At 28.7% G+C, this 21,133-nt stretch overlaps 1 protein-coding gene across 2 annotated transcripts in view; it reads left to right on the top strand.

Annotated features, from left to right (window-relative positions):
* Ns1 (Nucleostemin 1) overlaps positions 1-11,639 on the top strand; it is a 57,808-nt gene extending 46,169 nt beyond the window's left edge. For both annotated transcript variants that reach the window (XM_075376452.1, XM_075376460.1), the window contains exons 9-11: positions 3,527-3,728; positions 8,874-9,063; positions 11,523-11,639. In XM_075376452.1, coding sequence (XP_075232567.1) covers positions 3,527-3,728; positions 8,874-9,063; positions 11,523-11,572 — 442 coding nt within the window. In that variant the 3' untranslated portion in view covers positions 11,573-11,639. The remainder of the gene's footprint in view (positions 1-3,526; positions 3,729-8,873; positions 9,064-11,522) is intronic.
* Positions 11,640-21,133: the final 9,494 nt, after the last annotated feature.

The raw sequence follows: 21,133 nt of genomic DNA, 5'->3' as shown, positions 1-21,133 counted from the left end.
CACTCAAGCCCCCTCACCAACGGCAAGGTCTCATGATTCATAGAGGAGGATCATCCATTTATAATTTAATAATTATTTATTATATTCTTTATTTATTGATTGCTGTGTAAATAATATTACTTGTCGAAACAGTACCATAAATATTCTGCTATTTTGAATAACAAATGAGCTATCAGTATGATTGAAGAAGATTCCAAGAATAAATGTGGAACAAATAAAGTTGCCTAACTCTTTTCATTAATTTTAATAAACTTCAATAAAATAATGTATTATTTTAATATATTATCATTTATAGGCAATAATGTATTATTAAAACTTAAATTTTAACTAATCAATTTGCTGCAGTAATATTTTAGCTTACTTTAAGTGTAGTTTCTTTGGTAGTAATTTTTCTGAAAATTAATTCATTAAATAGTCAATTTTTATTTTCAGAATATTATTAGTATAGTAAATCATAAAACAGTTGTTAGATTGACCAAAATATGCCTATTATATGTAATAGAAATGCTCTATCATGATAGAAATTATTCAGTTCAATCATCTGAAAAATTAATATTTTTTTTTTATATTGAAACCATCAAGATTTTGATTGTTTTGCCCCTCATCAGTATGGATTTGTGTATGTCAAAAGTAACTTTTTAAGTTCTGTTATGAGTAAACATAATAGACATTTTATGAATTAGTAAAATTGAATCAAGAAATTAATTTTTAATCTTATATCTGTATTTAAAAAAAGTCATAGCTGATTACATCTTAAATAAATATTACAAATCATCATAGGTTGTTTAAAATTAATTTTAAATATTAAATAACTAGAAAAAAGGTCTGGCACAAAAATATTACATGGTTTATGTTTGATTACACGTGGTTTTGTAAAATTTTTTGTCAACTGTAACCAAATAACGTTTATGAATTTAGCATACTAACAACAAAAAATTTTACAAAAAAGCTTCAAAATCCTAAACTTTTTTTAGCTGTTTCTTGTGTTGTGATTTTTTAACACAACTCTAATCCCAATGTTTTCCTTTTTTTATCCCCAAAACACAAATCTACATTTAGATAAATCGTTCATATGAAGAAGTATAAATTGTTTAAATGAATGAATCATTTGTGCACTGCACACAGCTACCCTGCTGCATAGTGCACCACATGGTCCCCTCTGTGCCAGTGGCAGCCAAAATAAAAATGTGAGCACAAACATCAAACAAACAATCCCATACACCATCCTTTTTTTATAGATAGTGATGTGATAGAAGTGAAAAGATTATGGATATAACCTGAAGTTTGATAAAAAAGAAATTTAGCATAAAGTATTGAATTGAAACAATTAAATAGATGACAGTATTTTGCACTGTTTGAGTCAAGCTTCTTCGTAAGCTTAGATTTTTAATCCAATTACAGGCAGTATATGTTAGGGTTTTGCTGTGAGCATCCTTTTAGTATTAATTTCTTATTGTTTATTACTAAAAGAGCCAATTGTAAAAGATAATAAGTAAAGTGTAATTTTTCATTTTCTATTTGAATTGAGAATGTAGTAAGCAAATTGAGTTGGATGTTTGTTTACTGTTATAATTTTAAGTATAAATTAGAAAACTTACTCTTTATAAAATTTCAGTTTTGTTGAATTATATTTTAATACAATAATTTTATTTAAGGTAATATTTAATAACTATATCACATCTGGAAAACCTCTTTTTATGACTATAAACTTTTCAATCAGATATCTGTGCATGAAATGATTAATGTGTATAAATAATAATTAAAATGAATAAAAGAAACTCCTGAAAGAATAGATTATTTAAAATACTTAATTATTGTCAGATTTCAATATCCTGGTAATCATTAAGTAACTGAACTTATTAAACTTGTAGAGTAAGTTTATTTTTATTCCTTTGTTAAAACTATTTTTGTCAATGACTGTTCTTTATTTCTTTAACTCTCGTGTGTTTTTGTACACAATACGTTAAGATAACATGTAAATTTCAGTACATAGCCACAACAGTTAACTCACAGTTGTTTTTTTCTTCTTTTTTTTGAAATATAATACATTTCAACATTTGTGGTTGTGGAATAGTGACTGTTTATCATCCTGTAGGTCCTGGTTTGAATTCCAGTCAGGCATAGCATTTTTCATGTTTCAAATTTTCATCTCTCATCATGTGGTTAGCCTGTAGTTGCTTGAAAAAAAAAAATACAGGAAGTGTGCTTTTTAGGATATAAAAGAGATTAATTCAGTATCAGTTATGAGTCAGAGTAATTAGTTACGTGCCAGTGCCATCATTATGTTGTGAATTCAGAATTCAGCAAATGCCTGGATAAAAAATTATTCTGCAAATACATTAATCATCGGTCTTTTCAGAGTCTACATAATCATGCATTTGCAAGTTATTAGATAAATGATATATTTGGTTTACATAATAACTCGTAAACAGTTGACAGTATGATTACCAAAGGATTTATTTGGTTAAATTCTAAAAAGTAAATACTGTTTTCTTAATAATTTTTAATTATAAACTTATTAATCACGTAAAGATTAATTGATTATAATTTTAAATATTGTGAGTATAAATATATTTATATAGCAATGAATAATTTATTTTTAAGTCAGACTTTCTTCAGTCTGGCACCAAGTACGAAGTACGAAGTAAAGAAAGTAATGTGATAGCGAAAAATTTCGGTTTTCAGATTTCAGCAGAAATATCCATTTTGACCACACCATCTGTATGTACGTTTCTATCTCGTATAACTCAAAAACAATTAGCTGTAGAATGTTGAAATTTTGGATTAGGAGTGTTGTAACTGTTGTTTTGGATTTTGGACTGTTGTCCAAAAAATTTGGATTTCTGACTTTTTCTTAACAGTAGCAATAAGTCCTCATTTAGAACTTTAAGTAGTACTTATTTTCATTGGTTCCAGAGTTATAGCCAAATAAAATGTTAATTAATGAAATATCTGGATCTTACAAGAGGAAGCACATCAGTTTGAATGAAAGTTCATATATTTTTTAATTTTAACTTTTTTTTTTTTAATTTAAATATATTTTTTTATTAATAATTATTAACTTCTGATTGTAAATTTTTTTTACAATAAATAATTTAATAATAACAATAAAAAAGAAATATGAAAAAATATCAAAAATTATTAATGAAATAAAATTTTATGTACTTTTTGTTTTGAAACAAAAAAGTGTATGTGTAATTTAATAGGCATACAAGGAAGTCCATGTAGTGTCCACATCAGATTTTTTTGTTAATTATTTCATTAAAATTTTATAAACTGACGCTTAGAAAACAATGATTTACCCAAAAATGAAATACTTTATTGTTAATAGTATCAGTTGTTAGTTTACATTAATTAATGCATTAATAACAGTAATAATAGTTCATTTATTGACTTTATCTTAATAATAATAAAATTTTGTCCTTGAAGATTGATGTGTGGCATTTACTAGGATTTATGTAGTAAATATGTGTATATAATGTGTACGGATTATATTATTTTGAATTTTTTAAATGTTTGTTTGTAGGGGTAAAATCCGATATTATACTGAGCCACCTGAAGAAAAAGAAAACATACACATAAGCAGTGCAATTGTTGAACAGGAGGCAGCAGAATTTGACTTAGATAAGGCTCAGTATGAAACTATGGAAATAGAAGTGCTTGATAGTTTGCAGAATGTACAATCTGAAGATAAAATTGAATTGCCAATGGATGAGGATAATCCAAATGTAAGAATTTTTAATGGTTTATTTTAGTTGTGTAATATAAATTGCAAAATTTTTGTTTTATTTAGCTATCCTACATTATTAAAAATAAATAATTGTCAGCAAGAGTTTCTGCAATAAAACTAAAACTAACAAAAATTTTAAATAATAAACAGCAAAATGGATAATAAGATCCATTTACGTAAACCTATTTAAGTTTCTTGATTGTCAAATCAACAAAGCATAGCATTATATGGGTTAATCTAACTTACCACACTCAATTTCTAATAAAGCTACTGAAAAATTTTGTGATCAATTTATTATTTGTGTCCAAGTAAAAGAAGTTTCAGTATATTTGTGCAAAAATAATTTGAAATCACAAAATCTTTTTATGGCATTTTTTGTTGTTAAATTTGGCAACTAAAAGCTAATGCCCAGTTAGCTTTGCCTAGTTATAACTACTCCTTTTTTTTTTTGTAGAACATTTTTTTTTACTTGCTAATGAACAGTTTTTGGTTAATGTAATCAGTTGATTATAGACAATTCATATATTTTAGAAACAAATAACTAATTTGATAATAAGTCTGCGATGGTTGTGTATTTTAGTATTGATAATTGATTCTTATGTATTTTTTAGCACCGGATCCAAAAATAACCTTCATTTTTTCCATCACATCAAGATTTTTTTTGGAAATCACAAATTTCAAAATTTGTAAAAAGTTTAAAAATTGTGAAAATATGATACAATAAAATAGATATAAAATGTATTTTTTTAAATAATAAATTAATATAATATATTCACTCTTTTGGCTTATACCATGCATTCTTATAGCTAACCAGTTGTGAGCTGGGAAGAGGAGGGCAGGGAGGTCATTGACCCCATAATTTCTGATGAAAATTGACCCAAAATAAGCCTAATTTCTGTTACAGTGTATTTTTAAATTAATTAATTTTATGAGGTACGTCATGCCTTTGGAAACACCACCCTTAATGATGCCTCCTCTTCACCACCTTAATGATGGAAGTATGTAAAATACTTAAAATTTTATCCATTAAAATACTTATAATTTTTTTCAAAGTTTCTTTGGACAGCTTATACTACTACTTTACTTCATGTTTTTCCTTCTCTGTTATAGAGTTCATCTTGGGTTAGCATCCAGCAGTAGTCTGCTGTCATTGTAGATCTCCATGTTAATTGGTAGAAACTAGGCTGAATGGTTGATAGTGGAGAACTTCATAAATTACCTTGCAAAAGAAAATATTGCTGAGGAGATTTAGTGTACCGCTTGAGTTTTCCCACTTTCAGTTTCTGTTTTTTTGTGTTTTTTTTTATGTTTATTCATGTATTTTTTGTTATTGCATTTTGAACTCAACTCATTACATTCGGGTAGGTATTGGATTTCAGTTCCTTATTGTTGTTATTCAGTCTTGTTTGAGACTTAGTTTAAATGTGTTTGGTTTTCTTTTCTTGAAAGTTCTTAATGATAGTAGTACACCGATGAGAATATCACACGTGGCATCCTGACTGAGGCAAGAACAAGGCTTAGAGATGCCTTTTGCCGAGGTTTTGAAGATGATCTCCAGTAAAGCCCATAAAGGCTAGGTATGAAGGAGGTGATGTGGTGACCAAAACTGCCATATGGAGGATGTCTTCCCCTGCGGGGTCAGTAGTCCATTTTCCTTGATATGTCCTTTCTATTTCTTTCATATCCTGCTGAAATCTCTTACTCACCTCTTTGCTAATGGCACCAAGATTTTCAAGAAAATAGTCCAAATGTGAATTTAGGAAGTGAACCTTCAAGCTCATGGAACAGCCCAAATTGTTGTACTTCTGCAGCATGTTCTTAACAATTGATTTGAAGTTTCGGATCCAACTTTTGCCCAGAAACTTGATACTACATCTTTAAAGGCTCCCCAGGCTTCTTTTTTTGGAACTTCCATTTGTTTTGCAAAATTACCATCTTTGAGAAGTTTTCTAATGTCAGAACCAGTAAACACACCCTGCTTTAGTTTGGAAGTTTATAACACTGGAAATTTGCCACAGATTTGTTTAAAACATTTACTTTCTTTTGGTAAGGGTTTGAAAAATTGCTTTATCAAGCATAACTTGATATGCAGAAGTGGAAGGAGAACTTTATTCAATTGTATGAGAGCTTTGTGGTGCACATTTTTGGTTCCAAGTTCTAATGAACCTCCTTTTAACCAATCTTTCCTTATCCAATGATTTTCTCTGTCTGCTTCCCCATCACACAAAAAAACAAGAAAACTTTATATATCCTCCTTGCTGTTCTAGAAGCATCGATATTATTTTGAGATCACTGCACGTAATTCATTTATGATTGTCGTATTTAATTTTATCAAGAATGAATTCTAAATTATCATAACCCTGTTTTAAATGGGCAGAATGTCCGAATGGTATTGACGAATATATGTTCCCATTGTGAAGAAGGACAACTTTGAGGCTTCTTTTGGAGAAATCTATGGGCAGTCTCCAATCAGTACTTTCTCGGTCGAAAGTACTTTCATAATTTCAATCGTGAACATCAGTCGAACAAATGTAACAATCATACCGATTTGTAACAATGTACCGAAATCATACCGTAACAATGTACCGAAATCATACCGATTTCGTGGCTCTCGCCACACCATTGGAACTCCAAATCTGAATGCTTCTTGTTCAGCCTTTGACCACCGTCTAAGTCCTTCAACTCATGCATAGCAATGGGTGCCCAAGTTTTGTCTTGGTTTCCTATTTTCTTTCTGAAATATATGAGGTACACTTGTTGAACGAAACTTATTATATATTTATTTGCCTTTCCACCATTAATTCACCACAAATATAACAAAAAGAATTCTGCAGAATATTTGCAGCCTCTTGAAGTCATTTTGAAAACAAAAAGTTTTCTTTATGGCCTGAAAATATATTTTCCACCAACAAAAACGCAGAGGATGACAAAATATCGATTTGTGCACGCTGATGATTGAAATAGTACTGATAAAATTTGCACAGTGCATGAGTAGCATGGGTAGCTGCCAATAAACATGTTACATCTTGTTAAATCTTGTCACAATCTGCCAGCCAAGCACTCTCACCGTCGCATCATCTTCAACCCAACCTTCCCATCCTCCTCTTCAGACTATTCAACTTTTTAGCTACAAGAACGCATAGTATAAGCCAAAAAAGTGAATGTATTATTTTGATTTATTTTTAATAAAAAGAGAAAAAAAAGTGTTATGTCTATTTAGTATCACATTTTCGCAATTTTTACAAATTGTGAAAGTGGATTTGCGAAAAATCCTGATGTGATGGAAAAGGTAATTTTTGGATTTATCACTAAAAAATACATAGAAATCAATTATTAAACGTTAATAAACATTCCACAACCCAAATTTTTGTAGGCTTGCGTAATTAAAAATAAAGAAACCGTAAACATTCTTGAGAATTAAGGTTTATTTCATTCATTACTTTTTTTGGACCTTGTAATTATGTAATACAGTCAAGTGTTGTTGAGTTACTTATACAGCAGGAATGATTTTGACAACATTCTGCCATCACATAGGATGCAGCATTTGTAGAAGTGCGCTTGCTTTGCAGGATTATTATGGAAGAAATAGACTGTTGTAAGAGAAGTATATTATTTTGTTGCATTCAGTATAGTTCAAAATTTTGTATATTTTAATTAAACATTTAGCCAACTGGTACATAATGCTGCTGTGCAAATATAGTTGTTCCAAGTAGGCCACAAATTACACCAAAATTTGAAATTTGTACAAAAATCCATTGTTTTTTGATATCAACTGTGATCTTAGAGAGAGAGAGAGAGAGAGAATGAGTGAGAGAGGGAGAAAGAGTAAAAGAGGCAATGAAACTTTTTTTCCCTGAAAAAGGATTTTATAAGTAGGTGATAATGCAGACAAGAAACAAGCAGTATGGAACCTATTGAATTGGACAGCTATTTATATACTAATTACAAGGGGATAGTTTACTAGAAAATGGGAATTTTTACATGAGCTGATAATATTACAGTCTTTATTTTTTAATTTAATGAGAACTGTGAACTAATGTCTAATCTACTGTAGTTGTTCAGAATATTTCTGCATATATATTATTTTATGTTTGTAGTGTTTTACTAAATGCAGTATAACTTTTTTATATATATTTTAAATTATTTTTGTGCCCAAATCTTGAAATTTTTATCAATTAAAACACTTTAAAGGATTTTTTTTTTTAATTTTATTTATCATGTTTTACTTATTGTTATCAACAAGTCAGCCATTTAATTTATTTATGAATTATTTTTAACCAATAATATTTTTACATTTCATTCAGTATTTGGATTAGTTAATGTAACCAAGGATTGCTGATTATACAAAGAATTGAATGTAGTTGTAATCAGATGTAGAAATTATTAAGCATTAATATTTGTAATTTTGATCATAAGAAATTTGTTCTTTTTGTTTGGATTTTATATGGTATTGTATCTTTACATATTTTCTACAAATATATCGTAAAATATTGTCTCACTGTCCTTGCTGAAGCTGTTAGTTACAAACTAATTAACACTGACCAGTAGTTTTGGTTGGTGACCAGCAGTTTTGGTTTGGGTGTGGTTAGGTTTTTCAAAAAGTTGTTGGCATAATCATCACTAAGTTTTTGTTAAAAAGATAATAATAGCACTGTCATTGTCTTATAAAATATGGTACTCATGTATGCCAGAAGATACTAATTACACATTCCTGAAGTAAAATATAAACCAGAGGGAAAATTAAAATTAAGAAAATAATTAATTCATGTTTATCCTATTTTTTCTGCCTGAAAATGTTTTATGTATTAAATTATTATTGTTGATTTTAATCTAATGTTCTTTAATGATAAATAGTGAAGAAATATAAATAAATAAAAAATAATCACATCCTTATTATATGATATCTAGACATCAACAATTTTAATTTAGAAAACAATCATAGAAATAGAACATCATAGCAAATATTTATAGCTCTTGGCTTTTAGGAATTGATGGGTTAAAGGGATCCTACCTATATGAAAAATTATCGTTTAATTTTTTATAAGTTTTTATTATTTTAACTATCAACAATATTGTTTGTAGAATGTTGAAGATAGCTAGTATTATACTCCTTGCTTATGCATTTATGTGATACAAATTTCAGAGTAATGTTACTGTAGATACAACTGCTACATTAACACAGAAAGCGAAAAAGCGAAGAAAAAACAAAGAAAGTGATTCAGGAAAAAAAAATGAACAAGAAGAAAATTTGTCATTTAAACCAGAAAACCTAAAACTAAAGAGATTACAGAAAGTGAATGCTAAAAAGTTGAGGAAATTGAAAGCAAGACAAGGTAAGACAATATATTTTTAAGTTACTCTTTATTTGTGCTTAACCATTACTTATCGTAAGAATAGTCTGGTTTTTATTATGTCAGTATCAAAAAGAATTCCCAAAATTGCAAAGATTACAAATTTTTATTGTTAAGTTGTTCTTAAAGTAATTCTCACTTAAAATTATATTCTTTGCCAAAGATTGCAAATAAAAAGTTATTTAATTTTCAAGATTGTGACAATGGAAAGGAAATTTCTTGATATATTTCCTTGCCTAATTTCCTATCATGTTGCTTAGCCCACCTCCATCGTACTGGTGATCTTGATTGGAAGTAATTTAAAACTAAGGATTATTGAACTGTACCTTCTAAAGGATGAAATCACTTAAACCAATATTTATTGGACATTTTTAGTTAATACTAGCTGCAGGGGCATGCTGTAGGCACACCCTCCACAGCTACTCCCAGCGGGCAGCATCTCAGAATGGGATTATTAGGTGTCCAAAATTGATTACCTCTAGTGTAATTTTTTTTTTTTTTTTAATGGTGAAAATTTATATTACGAAAGTTAAATTAGTAGTTTAACTCTAGAAATTGATACTAACGAATGGGATTTTCCATTAGTGATCAGTACATTCCAGTCCCTACTTTTTGGTTATAGTTCATTATTATATTAAGAAAACAATCACATAAATAAAGAAATATATTATTAATATATATTTTGTACATATATATATATATCGATATATATGTGATATATTGATTTATAATTAGCAAGACCACCACGAAACATGTACTAATGAATCAGGATTTTCCACTAGTGATTGGTACATTCCGATGCTAAGCTAAGGAATATGGATACATACACAGACAAGCAGACACATATACAAATTCCCTTTAGTAGGGGATTATGATGTATTTCAATAAGAGATGAGCTGGTATTATCAATATATTTTGATTCATCTATTTTTTCTTAATAATACTTATATGAAAGGATTTTTTTGAATTTAAAATGTTCCTAAGGGTTGTATTCTGATTCCTATGGAGGGCAGTAATATCAGTTTGAAATTTAAGAGAATCTTTAAGATTTGATAAAAATATGGCAAAGATTAACCTGCAATAAGTTTATGTAGAAAAATCTTCTCGCACGTAGCCAAGAAAAATTATAAAACATAAATCTATAAATTTCTTAATGTACGTTAAAGAAAAATTACTTGTTTATCTTAATTTTCTTTCACAATTAAAGACTTTCCTTCAGTAAGATAGATTCGTGTAATCAAATCATTAGTGTTTTATATATAATCAAATTCCTTTGTGATTTTTTTAGAAAATCAGTAGATACAATAGCTTAATTCTATATTAAAAATTAATTTTCTGTTTCAATGTATTGTTAGAATTAAAGAAGGCAAAAAACATTCACCTGGTACTCAACAGTATAAAAATTAAAAGTCAGTCTTATCCTCCACCATTATATGTATTAGAATTTCAATTTTCTTTGATATCTTCTTCCTTTATGAAGATTTATCTAAATTTTTTCGCTTAGTGACAGTTTTAGATTGTAGCCTTTTCTTTTGCTGTTCTCTTGATCTAATTTTTTGAGAATATTTCTTTTTTATCTTTTTTTGTGCCTTCAATTGACCAAGTAGTCAATAAATAAAATTTAAATTTTAGAACTTGATGCTTGGTTTTATCTGATTGATATCTCACTTACTAGTTAATTATTTTGTGTTTCGCTTAAATAGAAAAGTGTCTAGATACACAGGCCAAGTCACCACTGCACTGAGTATCAATTAATAAAAGACCTTTACTTCTGCAGGCTACTACAGTATCAGCATGGCCTCTTAGATGCAGCCATAGTAATGGCTGACAGTTTCCAGAATACTTATCCAAAGATGAAAATCAGTGAGACTACATATCCTTTATCAAAGAGTACCAGTTTTTCCTTTAATTGTCGTCGTAGCAATTAACTAAGAGTTAAATACTTCATAGAGAATTTATTTTACTTTTTTATTTTCAAATCTGTGTTGTACTTATTAGATTGGACTCATTTGTGATAGTAAACACAGCGAATGATGTTTTATTTTAAAATCCTTTAAGAAAAATATAATTTAAGCTCTATTAAACTTGCAGTTGCTTGTTAACAAACTGCATTTTCAATCTTAATGATTGATTATGTTGATTACTACACACATGAATTGAAGGTAGTTAGTTGCATTTTTATAAGGAATGTTTTGTGAAAAATCGTATTATTGTGCTCTATGTGCTTCACTGCAACTTTTGCTAAAGGATTGGTATTGTTAAAATGTAAAAATTATAAAAGTTAGTAATTAATTTATTGATCTTTCAAGCACTGTTTTTATTTTTTTTTAAAACATTGTTTATGGAAAAATATTGAATAACCTTTTTTAAAAAATATATGCTTTTATTGTCTGCTACATTAATTTTTCCCCAAGTTATTAATATATTATTTCTTTTTTCAGAGCGAAATACATCTGTATTGACAAATGTTATTGAAAAACTCTCATTATAATATTCTTAATGCAAGACTGTACACGTGAAATATTTGCTTATATAATAAATATTAAGTTTAATATGTATTCTGTTAGTTTTTATGTGTGTAATCCTTTTTATTATTTAAAGTTGTTCCTTACTGTTTGTAAATACCAACACTGCTATGGTCGTGTAATTAATTATTACTCTAAGCAGTAAACTACTGTTTCTATAGATTTTATTACTTTCTTAGACTGAGGACATAATTCAGAAATTTCCTAATTTGGAGGAAGATACATGTGTAATAAAAGAGAAGAAATTAATGATAACAATATGAATATGAATTTGTTTCACTTACATACATCTTGAAGTAAACATTGATTCCTTCACAGCCTCTACTCAGACTTGTTGCAGATTTGTATCTAAGAATCATTTATATTTAATTTAAATTTGCCTTTTATTCACAGATATATTACTGATTTCTGCTATTCATTACTTTTTTTTTGACATTTTGTCTGCCAGGTATTGCTATTATCTATATTTTTTCTAGTGATGGAACTTGTTCAGTCAGATTTTACATTATAACTTCTGCCCCCTTGATTGAATAGCCTCATATGTCTGCAACACAAAAGATTGATTTATTTCCAAGCTCAGCCACAAGAAAAGATGATGATGCATCAAATGGTTGTAAGGAGTGCAAAAAGGTTCTGAGTTCACAGAAACTTTTTGTACTCCTTACAACCAGATAGAAAAGATAGTTTCTCCTTTATTAACTTTAATATTGACTACTCTTAGAGTGTCAGTCTTTTGATAAGGTAGAATGTTGCTAGCTAATACTCTGTTGAGATTTTGCTTTTTTCATTCTTTCATTAGTGAATTTTCACATTTAAAGTACATTTCTTTTATAGCATATTCTACTTCTTAGGAACTCTTAAAGTTAAAATTTTGTCTCAGATTGAAACATAAGGATGAGTTACATTAGCAAATATCTGACCTTAACTCAATCTGGAAGCTAAGGTCAAATTAATTGAATCTGTTTCTCACTTTATCTTTACTACCCATTAATTACTTGTTTTATATCCTTTACAGCTGCTATAAAAGATTTATTCCCATGAGACCAGGAGCTTGCAGCAAATTACAATTCAAATGGAATTAAGTTAACTTATGTGGTAAATCTTTTGAATACAGATCCTTACTTATTTTAAATCTATTGACAATATTTGTTGCTTTTAACCTCAAAAAGAAAGGATGACTCATAAACTCATGCGCACGCAGAACTCTTTAAGGTGTTATAACAATCTTTAGTGGATTATTTCATTAATGATAAAGAAGACAGTAAGTAATCTTAGGATGTTGGGTCCTGTCCGAGTCAGCTTTCTTCAACTTGCTGCTGGTGCACTTCAATCTAGCCCAATAGTAAGCATTTTAACAAAATGTGTTGAGCTTTTGTTTTGAGAGAGGGAAAGTGGACAGACATAAGTGATTGGAGAGCCTTTTCCCTGCCATTTTATAATACAACCCCAATTCCTGTATATTATGTACAGCAACAGCTTTATGATAGTTTCGTGAGACATTTGTGCTTAACCAGTCCATTGAGTGTTCAAGTTCAACATGCATTTGCAAAACAGAGATCCTTTTTTCCAAGTAAACCCAGATGTAATCATTTATACTGGTGAGTTTAAACTATGCAAGAATTTTGAATGTTCCTTTTGATTGATTAGAAAGTCAGCATATTCAGTTGCTTCATCAGACAGTATATTTACTGCTGAACTTGAATGCCACACTCATGATCCCTCAGCACGTTGAACATGTACTGTGTCATTTTTTACATTTTGCTGTGTTTCACTGAGTGCTACTCAATCTTGTTCAGATATATTTTTTTCACATCCAACACCTGCCAGTATTCACACATCTACTTTTATTCTTAACCACAATACCCTTTCTCAGTTTCTCCTTTGTATCTAGTATTGTAGAAATCTCAGACAACCTAACAGCATAGCAGCAGCTAAGGAATCTTGTACTTTACTTAACTTCATCAAGCCTGCTATGCATTTTGATTGACCATGCTTTCTAAATCTCTGTTGAAAGTGTCTTGGCAGAGTAAGTTATTTTGTTTTTGAAAATTGTACTGTATTGTTATTTTTCAGTAGAAAGACATTTTGTTATCTATGAATTAAAGGCAATAATGAGCTTATCTATTTGTTCCCTGTGAAGATTGTTTGTTGTATCATGTCTTTCTTTTATTTATTAAATCACAATATTTCTGTTTCAACTGATTTCCTTTTATTTCTTTACATATCTTATTTTATTTGTTAACAGTTGATGCATTTTCTTACTACCGCCGTGTTTGAACTTTGTACATTCTACATTCCATTCAATAGAGTAATATATCGTTCATTATTCAGAGTTTCTTGTAATTTGCCTTCTTTTGTCTGAAGTCTGCTTTCCTGCCATAATCATTTCCTTTTTTAGATTCATCTCTAATTTCCAATAGTACCTACATTTTCTTTTTTTTGAAATATCCAGTTATGTTCCAGTGGTTTGTTTAAACTTTCCTTCTGAATCAAGTTTTTATCTGTTAGCCTACCACCTCTGTTTCTATTACACTCTTAAATTTTGCATTTCATTGTAATTAAATTAACTGTGTGTTCTCTTTGATATATGTTAACAGTAAATTACTTGATTTTAGAATATATTTACTCGACCATTATTTTATCTACATAGTAGCATCCAATACTTTCTGCCTTCAAGTACATGCCAAATTTTTATTGTTTATTATAATTTTCTTTACATTTTTCTCTTCACTTTATAAATCATTCAACTTTCCCATTATTACTCGGATTTCATTCACTCTTACTTACATAATTAAAAAGTCATCTATGTCTATTTAAAGCTACAGAATGTAGATTATTTAGGTTTTGAATTTATCTTGAATAAAATAATTCTAATGCCTTATCATTCATAATAACATACCTCTTCTCCTATCTTCTTGATCATCGTTTCATCTTCTGTGTTTGTTACCCAAAATTTGGCACATATTTCCCTTCTTTTGAATTGCCATCCTATCATTCTGATAACCATGGTATGACTACTTTTATTTTTGTCCTTATATTTTCTGATAACCTCCTTTAGTAGTTGCCCCCCCCCCCCCGTAATTAGTTGGATTGAATCTTTTATCCAAAAGTACAATATTTTAATTTTAATAGATGAAAGAGAAAAGAAGGAAAAATATCGTTGAAAATTACAGCTTTAGTTTCTATTGTGTCAATAAATTGGGTATACAGTACTCTAACCCATTTAAAATTCTAAGTTTCTTCTGTTGGTATAAACTATTCATCTTCATGATCGATTGGTAGATTTTGAGTTGTCATTAAGTATGACAAAAGTATATAATATATATTCATCACTGCTGATGCCCTCAACAATTACTGAATTTATAGCTGATAGTGTTAATGCATATACATTATTCATGTTAAAAAGTGACTCAGAAATAAATTCTGTGGGAAAAACATTTTTTAAAGTACTGGTAATGCAATTTCTAAGGAAGCTGAATAACAGTACTTTAAAAAAATGTTTTTCCCACACAATATCTGTATTCTTGCTGGTTATCATTTTATTAATGATTGATTTCTTTTGTTATTTTGAAGTGTGGGATGGAAATATGATAAAAAGTTTTATCACAATAATGGTGTCTCAATTATTTTTATTATTATACACAGAGGAAAAACACATTTACCTAAAATTATCTTAACTGCAATCTGCAATACTATCTAAAAATTAGAGCTGTGAGTTATATGTTAACTGAAATCAGATTTCTTAGTATAGAATATTTTTAATTGGCAATAAAACAGACTTACCAAAAATTATCTGTAGAGTTAAATATATATATATATTCATAATAAAATTACAAATTGTAAGAAACATTTTACAGAAAAAAGTTTAGAAAATAATCCCCACCATAAACCTTTCACTTTTCTTTGTGCCAGTCTTTTCATAGTAACAAAGAAGATTAATATAAAATTATATTATACTTTCAAATTCTTTCTAAGTTATCTGACTGGTCCTGGAGTGCACAATTTAATTTTCTTCTCAGCTACTTCATACTGACCATTTTCTCATTCAAACTGATTAACCATAAATTATTCTAATAATATCTCGCATACTGTGAGACTCATGTACTGTGTATTCAGATGATTTGAAAACAATCTTCATAAAAAAAAGAAGTTTTGCATTCATGTACTAGAAATAAATTGCTGCCTTACCATATGAAATACATCAAAAAAATGTATTAACTTCCTGTAAGACCAGGTTGTTGTCTTGTGAAGAAGACAGTCTCAAAATAGAAAATTTTAATTTCATTTTCATTGAATTCACATCTGAAAATATGCATTTCTACATAGGGTTGATGAATATTATTTGTTTTACTGCACCTATAGCAGAAAGTACTTGATGAACAGATACTAACTGTTTCTTGTGTATGATCTTTACTGCCAAAGAGCAATAAAAGAATACTGAAATGTTAATATGGACTAAGGAAATTTTAATTATGGACTAATACTAAAAAAAAAATACTTAGGTATAGCATATAGTTTTGTTAAAGTAATTCCAGTGCCTTATTTAATCATATCTGTAACTTATTAATTAAAATACCATACTATAAACATTCTTTTAAATTTTAACTTATGTAATTTCAATCACTATTAACAACAGTGTTAATCAAGTCACTGTATGTTATTTCTTAATATTTAGGTAATTTGTGGAGAGAAGACAGTATTTAATTTTTTTAAATATCTGTTAGTACAATTTACAGTTAAAAATTTTAATATTGGTATCAAAACTGTTGCACTTAAACACGTATGCCAATGATAAGTCGTTATTTTGTAAATATCAGGTATACACGTAAAAAAACTCTTTTGTTGTTATTTTATCCATCACAGCCTTGACTGAGAGTTAATTAAGTTGGTAATCACTTTCAAACATTAATCATTTTCATTGATAACTAAAAGTAAATTATTTTCTAAGCTTCTTAAATCTCTTACATGAAAATTTTTATTCCTGAAAGAAAAATTTGTAAGAGCTGCTCAGCATCAATAAATTATGGGAAACATGACAATTTTTTTTTATCCCATGACTTTCCATATTTTATACACAGGATTTTTTTTTGTTTTTTTATATAAAACCAATTATCTGCTTTTATGAAATTTAATCTTGAGAGAAAATGGTGCAAAATAAAATTGTAGAATATGACTACATTGAGTTATTCTATAAATGTGTTATACAGTCTCATATATTTTCATAATTAAGGATTGGGAATTGGCATAATAAATGGTATTGTACAAATTTTAAGTATAAACTATATTATTTGCCATTTACACACCATAAGATTTTATGGGAGAGTGTTGCTGAAAATTTTGAAATAGGGAGAAGAGTAGAAAATTTTGCTGGTAAAAAATATAAATGTTATGAAATCTGCAAAAAAAGATCAAAATTTTTATGTGGTCATTGTAATATACCACACTGTGAGAAAAAGGCTTTTAGAAATGGGGATTTATGCTTGGAACTATGAAAACTTGTTGGAAAAGGAGGTTAAGTAATAGAGACTAATTAATTTTATTTTATATCCCAGAAATAAATAAATAATCAATTTTTAGTTAAATCTTATTGATAAAGAAAAATAACAAATTATTTTGTTCATTGTTGTTTTCACATTTTACACATATCTCTTTTTTCTGTTTAGCCTCCAAAACCAATATAAGGTATTACTGTAGAGGATGATATGTATGAATTTAAATGAAATGTAATCTTGTACAGTCTCAGGTTGACCATTCCTGAGATGTGTGGTAAGAATACCAGAATCCATGATCTGGTATTCAAATCCATACAAAAATACGGATTTCAAATCCTAGCCTTTACTAGGATTTGAACCTTAGAACACTCAACTTTGAAGTCAGCTGATTTGTGATTGTGAGTTCATCACTAGACCAACCTGATGGCTACATTTAACACATCAGATTATTGTATCTCAGTAAAAGTTTCTTAGCATTTTAGCAGTTTCCCCTAGGTGATGTTGGATAGTGCTTAGTTTAGTACTCCAAAACCCACTGGAATGGTCAAGTGGTGAACTTGTCATCGCAAATCAGCTGATTATGAAGTTGAAGTTCTAAGGTTCAAATCCTAGTAAACGCAGTTACTTTTATATGGATTTGAATGCTAGATCATGAACACTGGGGTTCTTTGGTGGTTGAGTTTAGATTGACCACACACTCAGGAATGGAGGTAGGGAATGAATTCAGCAGTGACAACTTGAAAACAATGATAATTGAAGAAGAATTTTCATTTAAATGTACTTTTTTTTACAAACTTTGACATAGATGGAAAAAATGCAAGAATTTAAGAATAGATAAACTGTATGACAAGAAAATTATTGTTTACCAAATTTCTTTATCATCTACTGCTTTTGAGACAGGGAAAGACTGCTTGCTACTGTTTTTGTAAATAAAAATTTTTATCATCGCCCATTTTCTTACACATTCTTATAAAATCTTGAGATTATTATAGATCTACTTTATTTTGAGATTAGAAAATGTAGTTAATATAAAATTACGTACAGTAAAAAAATTTATTTTAAAAATATTTGTTGTAAGAATAGCACGCTTATATTAAAAAATTTTGTTATCATTGCACGAGCTGTGTCAAATCAATAAAATTTATGTAAACACTTGTATTTATTATCTTTTCAAAAGTGTTTAAATAAGGTACTTCATACATAAGTCATCTGTACTTAGTAGCTGTTATTAAATGTATGTTTATTGCCACTGTTAAGTAATAGTGTCGTAAAAGAATTAAAAGAAATTGAAATAATCTATCGCTTAAAATGTGCTATATAATTTTAATTACAAAAATTACGATTTTAGTGATTTGTTTTATTTAGTGTTGCTTTCAAATTTCATATACTAGCCTCATTTATTAAAAAAAATTGTAAATTTTTTTTATTAAAAAAATAAGGTTGCCCATTTATTAAACCATATCATATCATACATATTTCTAAAACTAAAACTACAAAAAAAATAAAAAATAATTGAGATGCCATATATACTGTTATTTTGCTAAAGTTTTACAGGTCTCTGTTTTACCAAAAGTTTCTCTTGTGTTTTCATAATCTTTTATCAGGTTGATGTTGTACTTTACTTCATTCAAAAATATAAATGACCTGTGAATTTTTGCAACTATTTTAGTATTTTACTTGATTATGAATTTACTTATTTTTTTTTATCACTTGGTGGGGGAAATAAAGAACTGTTTGCAAGCCAACCACACTCCTACTATTTTAGGACTGTTTGTAAGTAGCATAATTGGCCTTCAGGTCACCATAATTTAATTGATTGTTCTCTTCACTTTTATAGAACTACTCTACACTGTGAAATTCTTTAACGACACTAACCCTAAAAATGATTAACTTATATGTGTTATTACACTTTTTATATCTTCATTATAAGACATAGTAAATGTTTTTAAAAAAATATTAAACAATGTATTTTTTCTAAGTTACGGTACGGCCATTGTTAGTATTTCAAAACTAAAACTCAGTAAGGACAAGCACTGAGCCTTCAATTTCATTGTTCTTATACTTCTAAGTTTTTGTTATGCTGTTAAAGAGAATCCTGCTCTTTTTAATCTAATCTGATGGGAAAAATTGTGAATTGCATTATACACTTAATGATCTATTATTCTGTTACTGAATGGAAAATTCTCTTATTCGACCATAACAATTCAGGTACCAATAAAGCAAGCCATTTCTTCCACCAGTCATTTAATTCCCCTCAAAGTGGGCATTAGAATATTTTTAGTGGTCTCTCCGCCATCTTACTGTTTTCTTCTTTGATTTTGAACAAGTTAAAAAACTGGACTCCTGACAGCCATATACAAAACTTTATTCAAATGTTACTTAGAAATAAAATTTTTCTTTAGTCAATTAGGAGTCCAGGTCATTCATGTTAGAAAATGGTGTACCTAAACTCATTGTTAATTCTACCATCTTACATTTAACCTGGCAATGAAGAAAGTTAAAAATTCATAAATGAACTGTCATGTGCTCATAAAACAAATATGATTTTAATATGAATGTATCATTACGCTTCACTGACAATGCTGGGCATTTACTTCAAAATACCATTAAATCATTGCTAGAGTGATGAATACTGGGTTCAAAGTTTCAGTTAAAATAAATCTTGTTTGTTTTTCTCATTTGTAAGCCAATTACCATTCTGTTTAAATCAGCAAGAGATCTCAAAACCATTATATGGAAAATTTTTGGTCCTTACCTCAACAAACCCTTGACACAGATCAGATGTTTAGGTAAATTAGAAATACAATGTTTCAAGAATTTAGGTATGTTGCATATAAGACCAAATCGACTATTTAATGATACCAGATTGAATATGTCTACTTAAATTTAGCAGCATTGATAAATAAATGATTGTACGTACTTCATTACTCAGTTGTTTAATTCTCTAACAAACATCTTTAAGTCATGTTAGGTATTGTCCATTGTATCTTTCTTAAATTTGCTTTAAATATTTTCCAAACTAGTACTGTATTAAACATTTTAAAAGAGTAGAGAATCTTTGCTCTTTGTCAAATAAGATACAACCTCAGGTTACTATGTATGATATTACAAACAGTAGCAGATTGAAGGTTGTCTCAGAACAGTTCCAACGAGTGTTTGGATGTGCTGTATATTTTCTAATCGGGTCACAAACTTCTTGATATATTCATTGCCTATCTACGTTGCTGGAACTCCATAGAGAATTTCACCATTTTATTATCATTTTATGCTAACTTCAGGAAAATCAATGTCATTCACCTCATGTTGGAATAAAACTTTTTATTCCAGGAGAACCCAGGTGAGTCTGAATTAGGTGATTACATTGGCTGTTTCTTCTTGGTTAGTCACAGAGTTTGTTAACGCTGTAACCAACAAAAAAGGAATATAAATACTTGCATTGCCTTATAAATGCATTATATTTTTTAGGTTGAATTATGTCTTACTTCTTCATCAAGTTCTAGACGGGTTCTACCATATGTGTCCTGTTGTTCAGTAAGTGTTCTTCAATCACCATTATATTTATATATTTACTACACATCTAGTAATTGCAGATATTCATGCATCTGTTTATTTTTAGCAATTTCAGTAATATGTGAGTGAGTGATTCTTCTAGTGGATCCCAAGATATGTAAGAAACTCAAGAATTGAAAGAATAGATTTAGTCCCAAAGAAGCTTGTACTAAGTCAATCCTTATGTTTCACATTATGTAGGGTATTTTACACCCTATGTAAATTGTGCATTGAATAAAACTTGGCAGAATCAATGATCAAATATTAATAATGAGATGCAGTAAACTGCATGGTAACACATGGTTTCATTATATAATTTAGTGATAGTCTAATTTGCTACTTGGATAACTACCACAGGTTATCCATGATAATATTTATACCCATGTTTGTTAATTTGTATTTACTTTTTCCTTCTGTTCATGGGGGTCTCTAAAACTTTATATTGTTTCATTTTGCTGTGTAACATGGTTATAAAATATGTGTGTA

This window comes from Lycorma delicatula, chromosome 1 (assembly GCF_047948215.1).
Source record: "Lycorma delicatula isolate Av1 chromosome 1, ASM4794821v1, whole genome shotgun sequence".
Taxonomy (NCBI): domain Eukaryota; kingdom Metazoa; phylum Arthropoda; class Insecta; order Hemiptera; family Fulgoridae; genus Lycorma; species Lycorma delicatula.
Note: the sequence above shows the minus strand (reverse complement) of the source record. Positions and strands in the feature narration are given on the sequence as shown.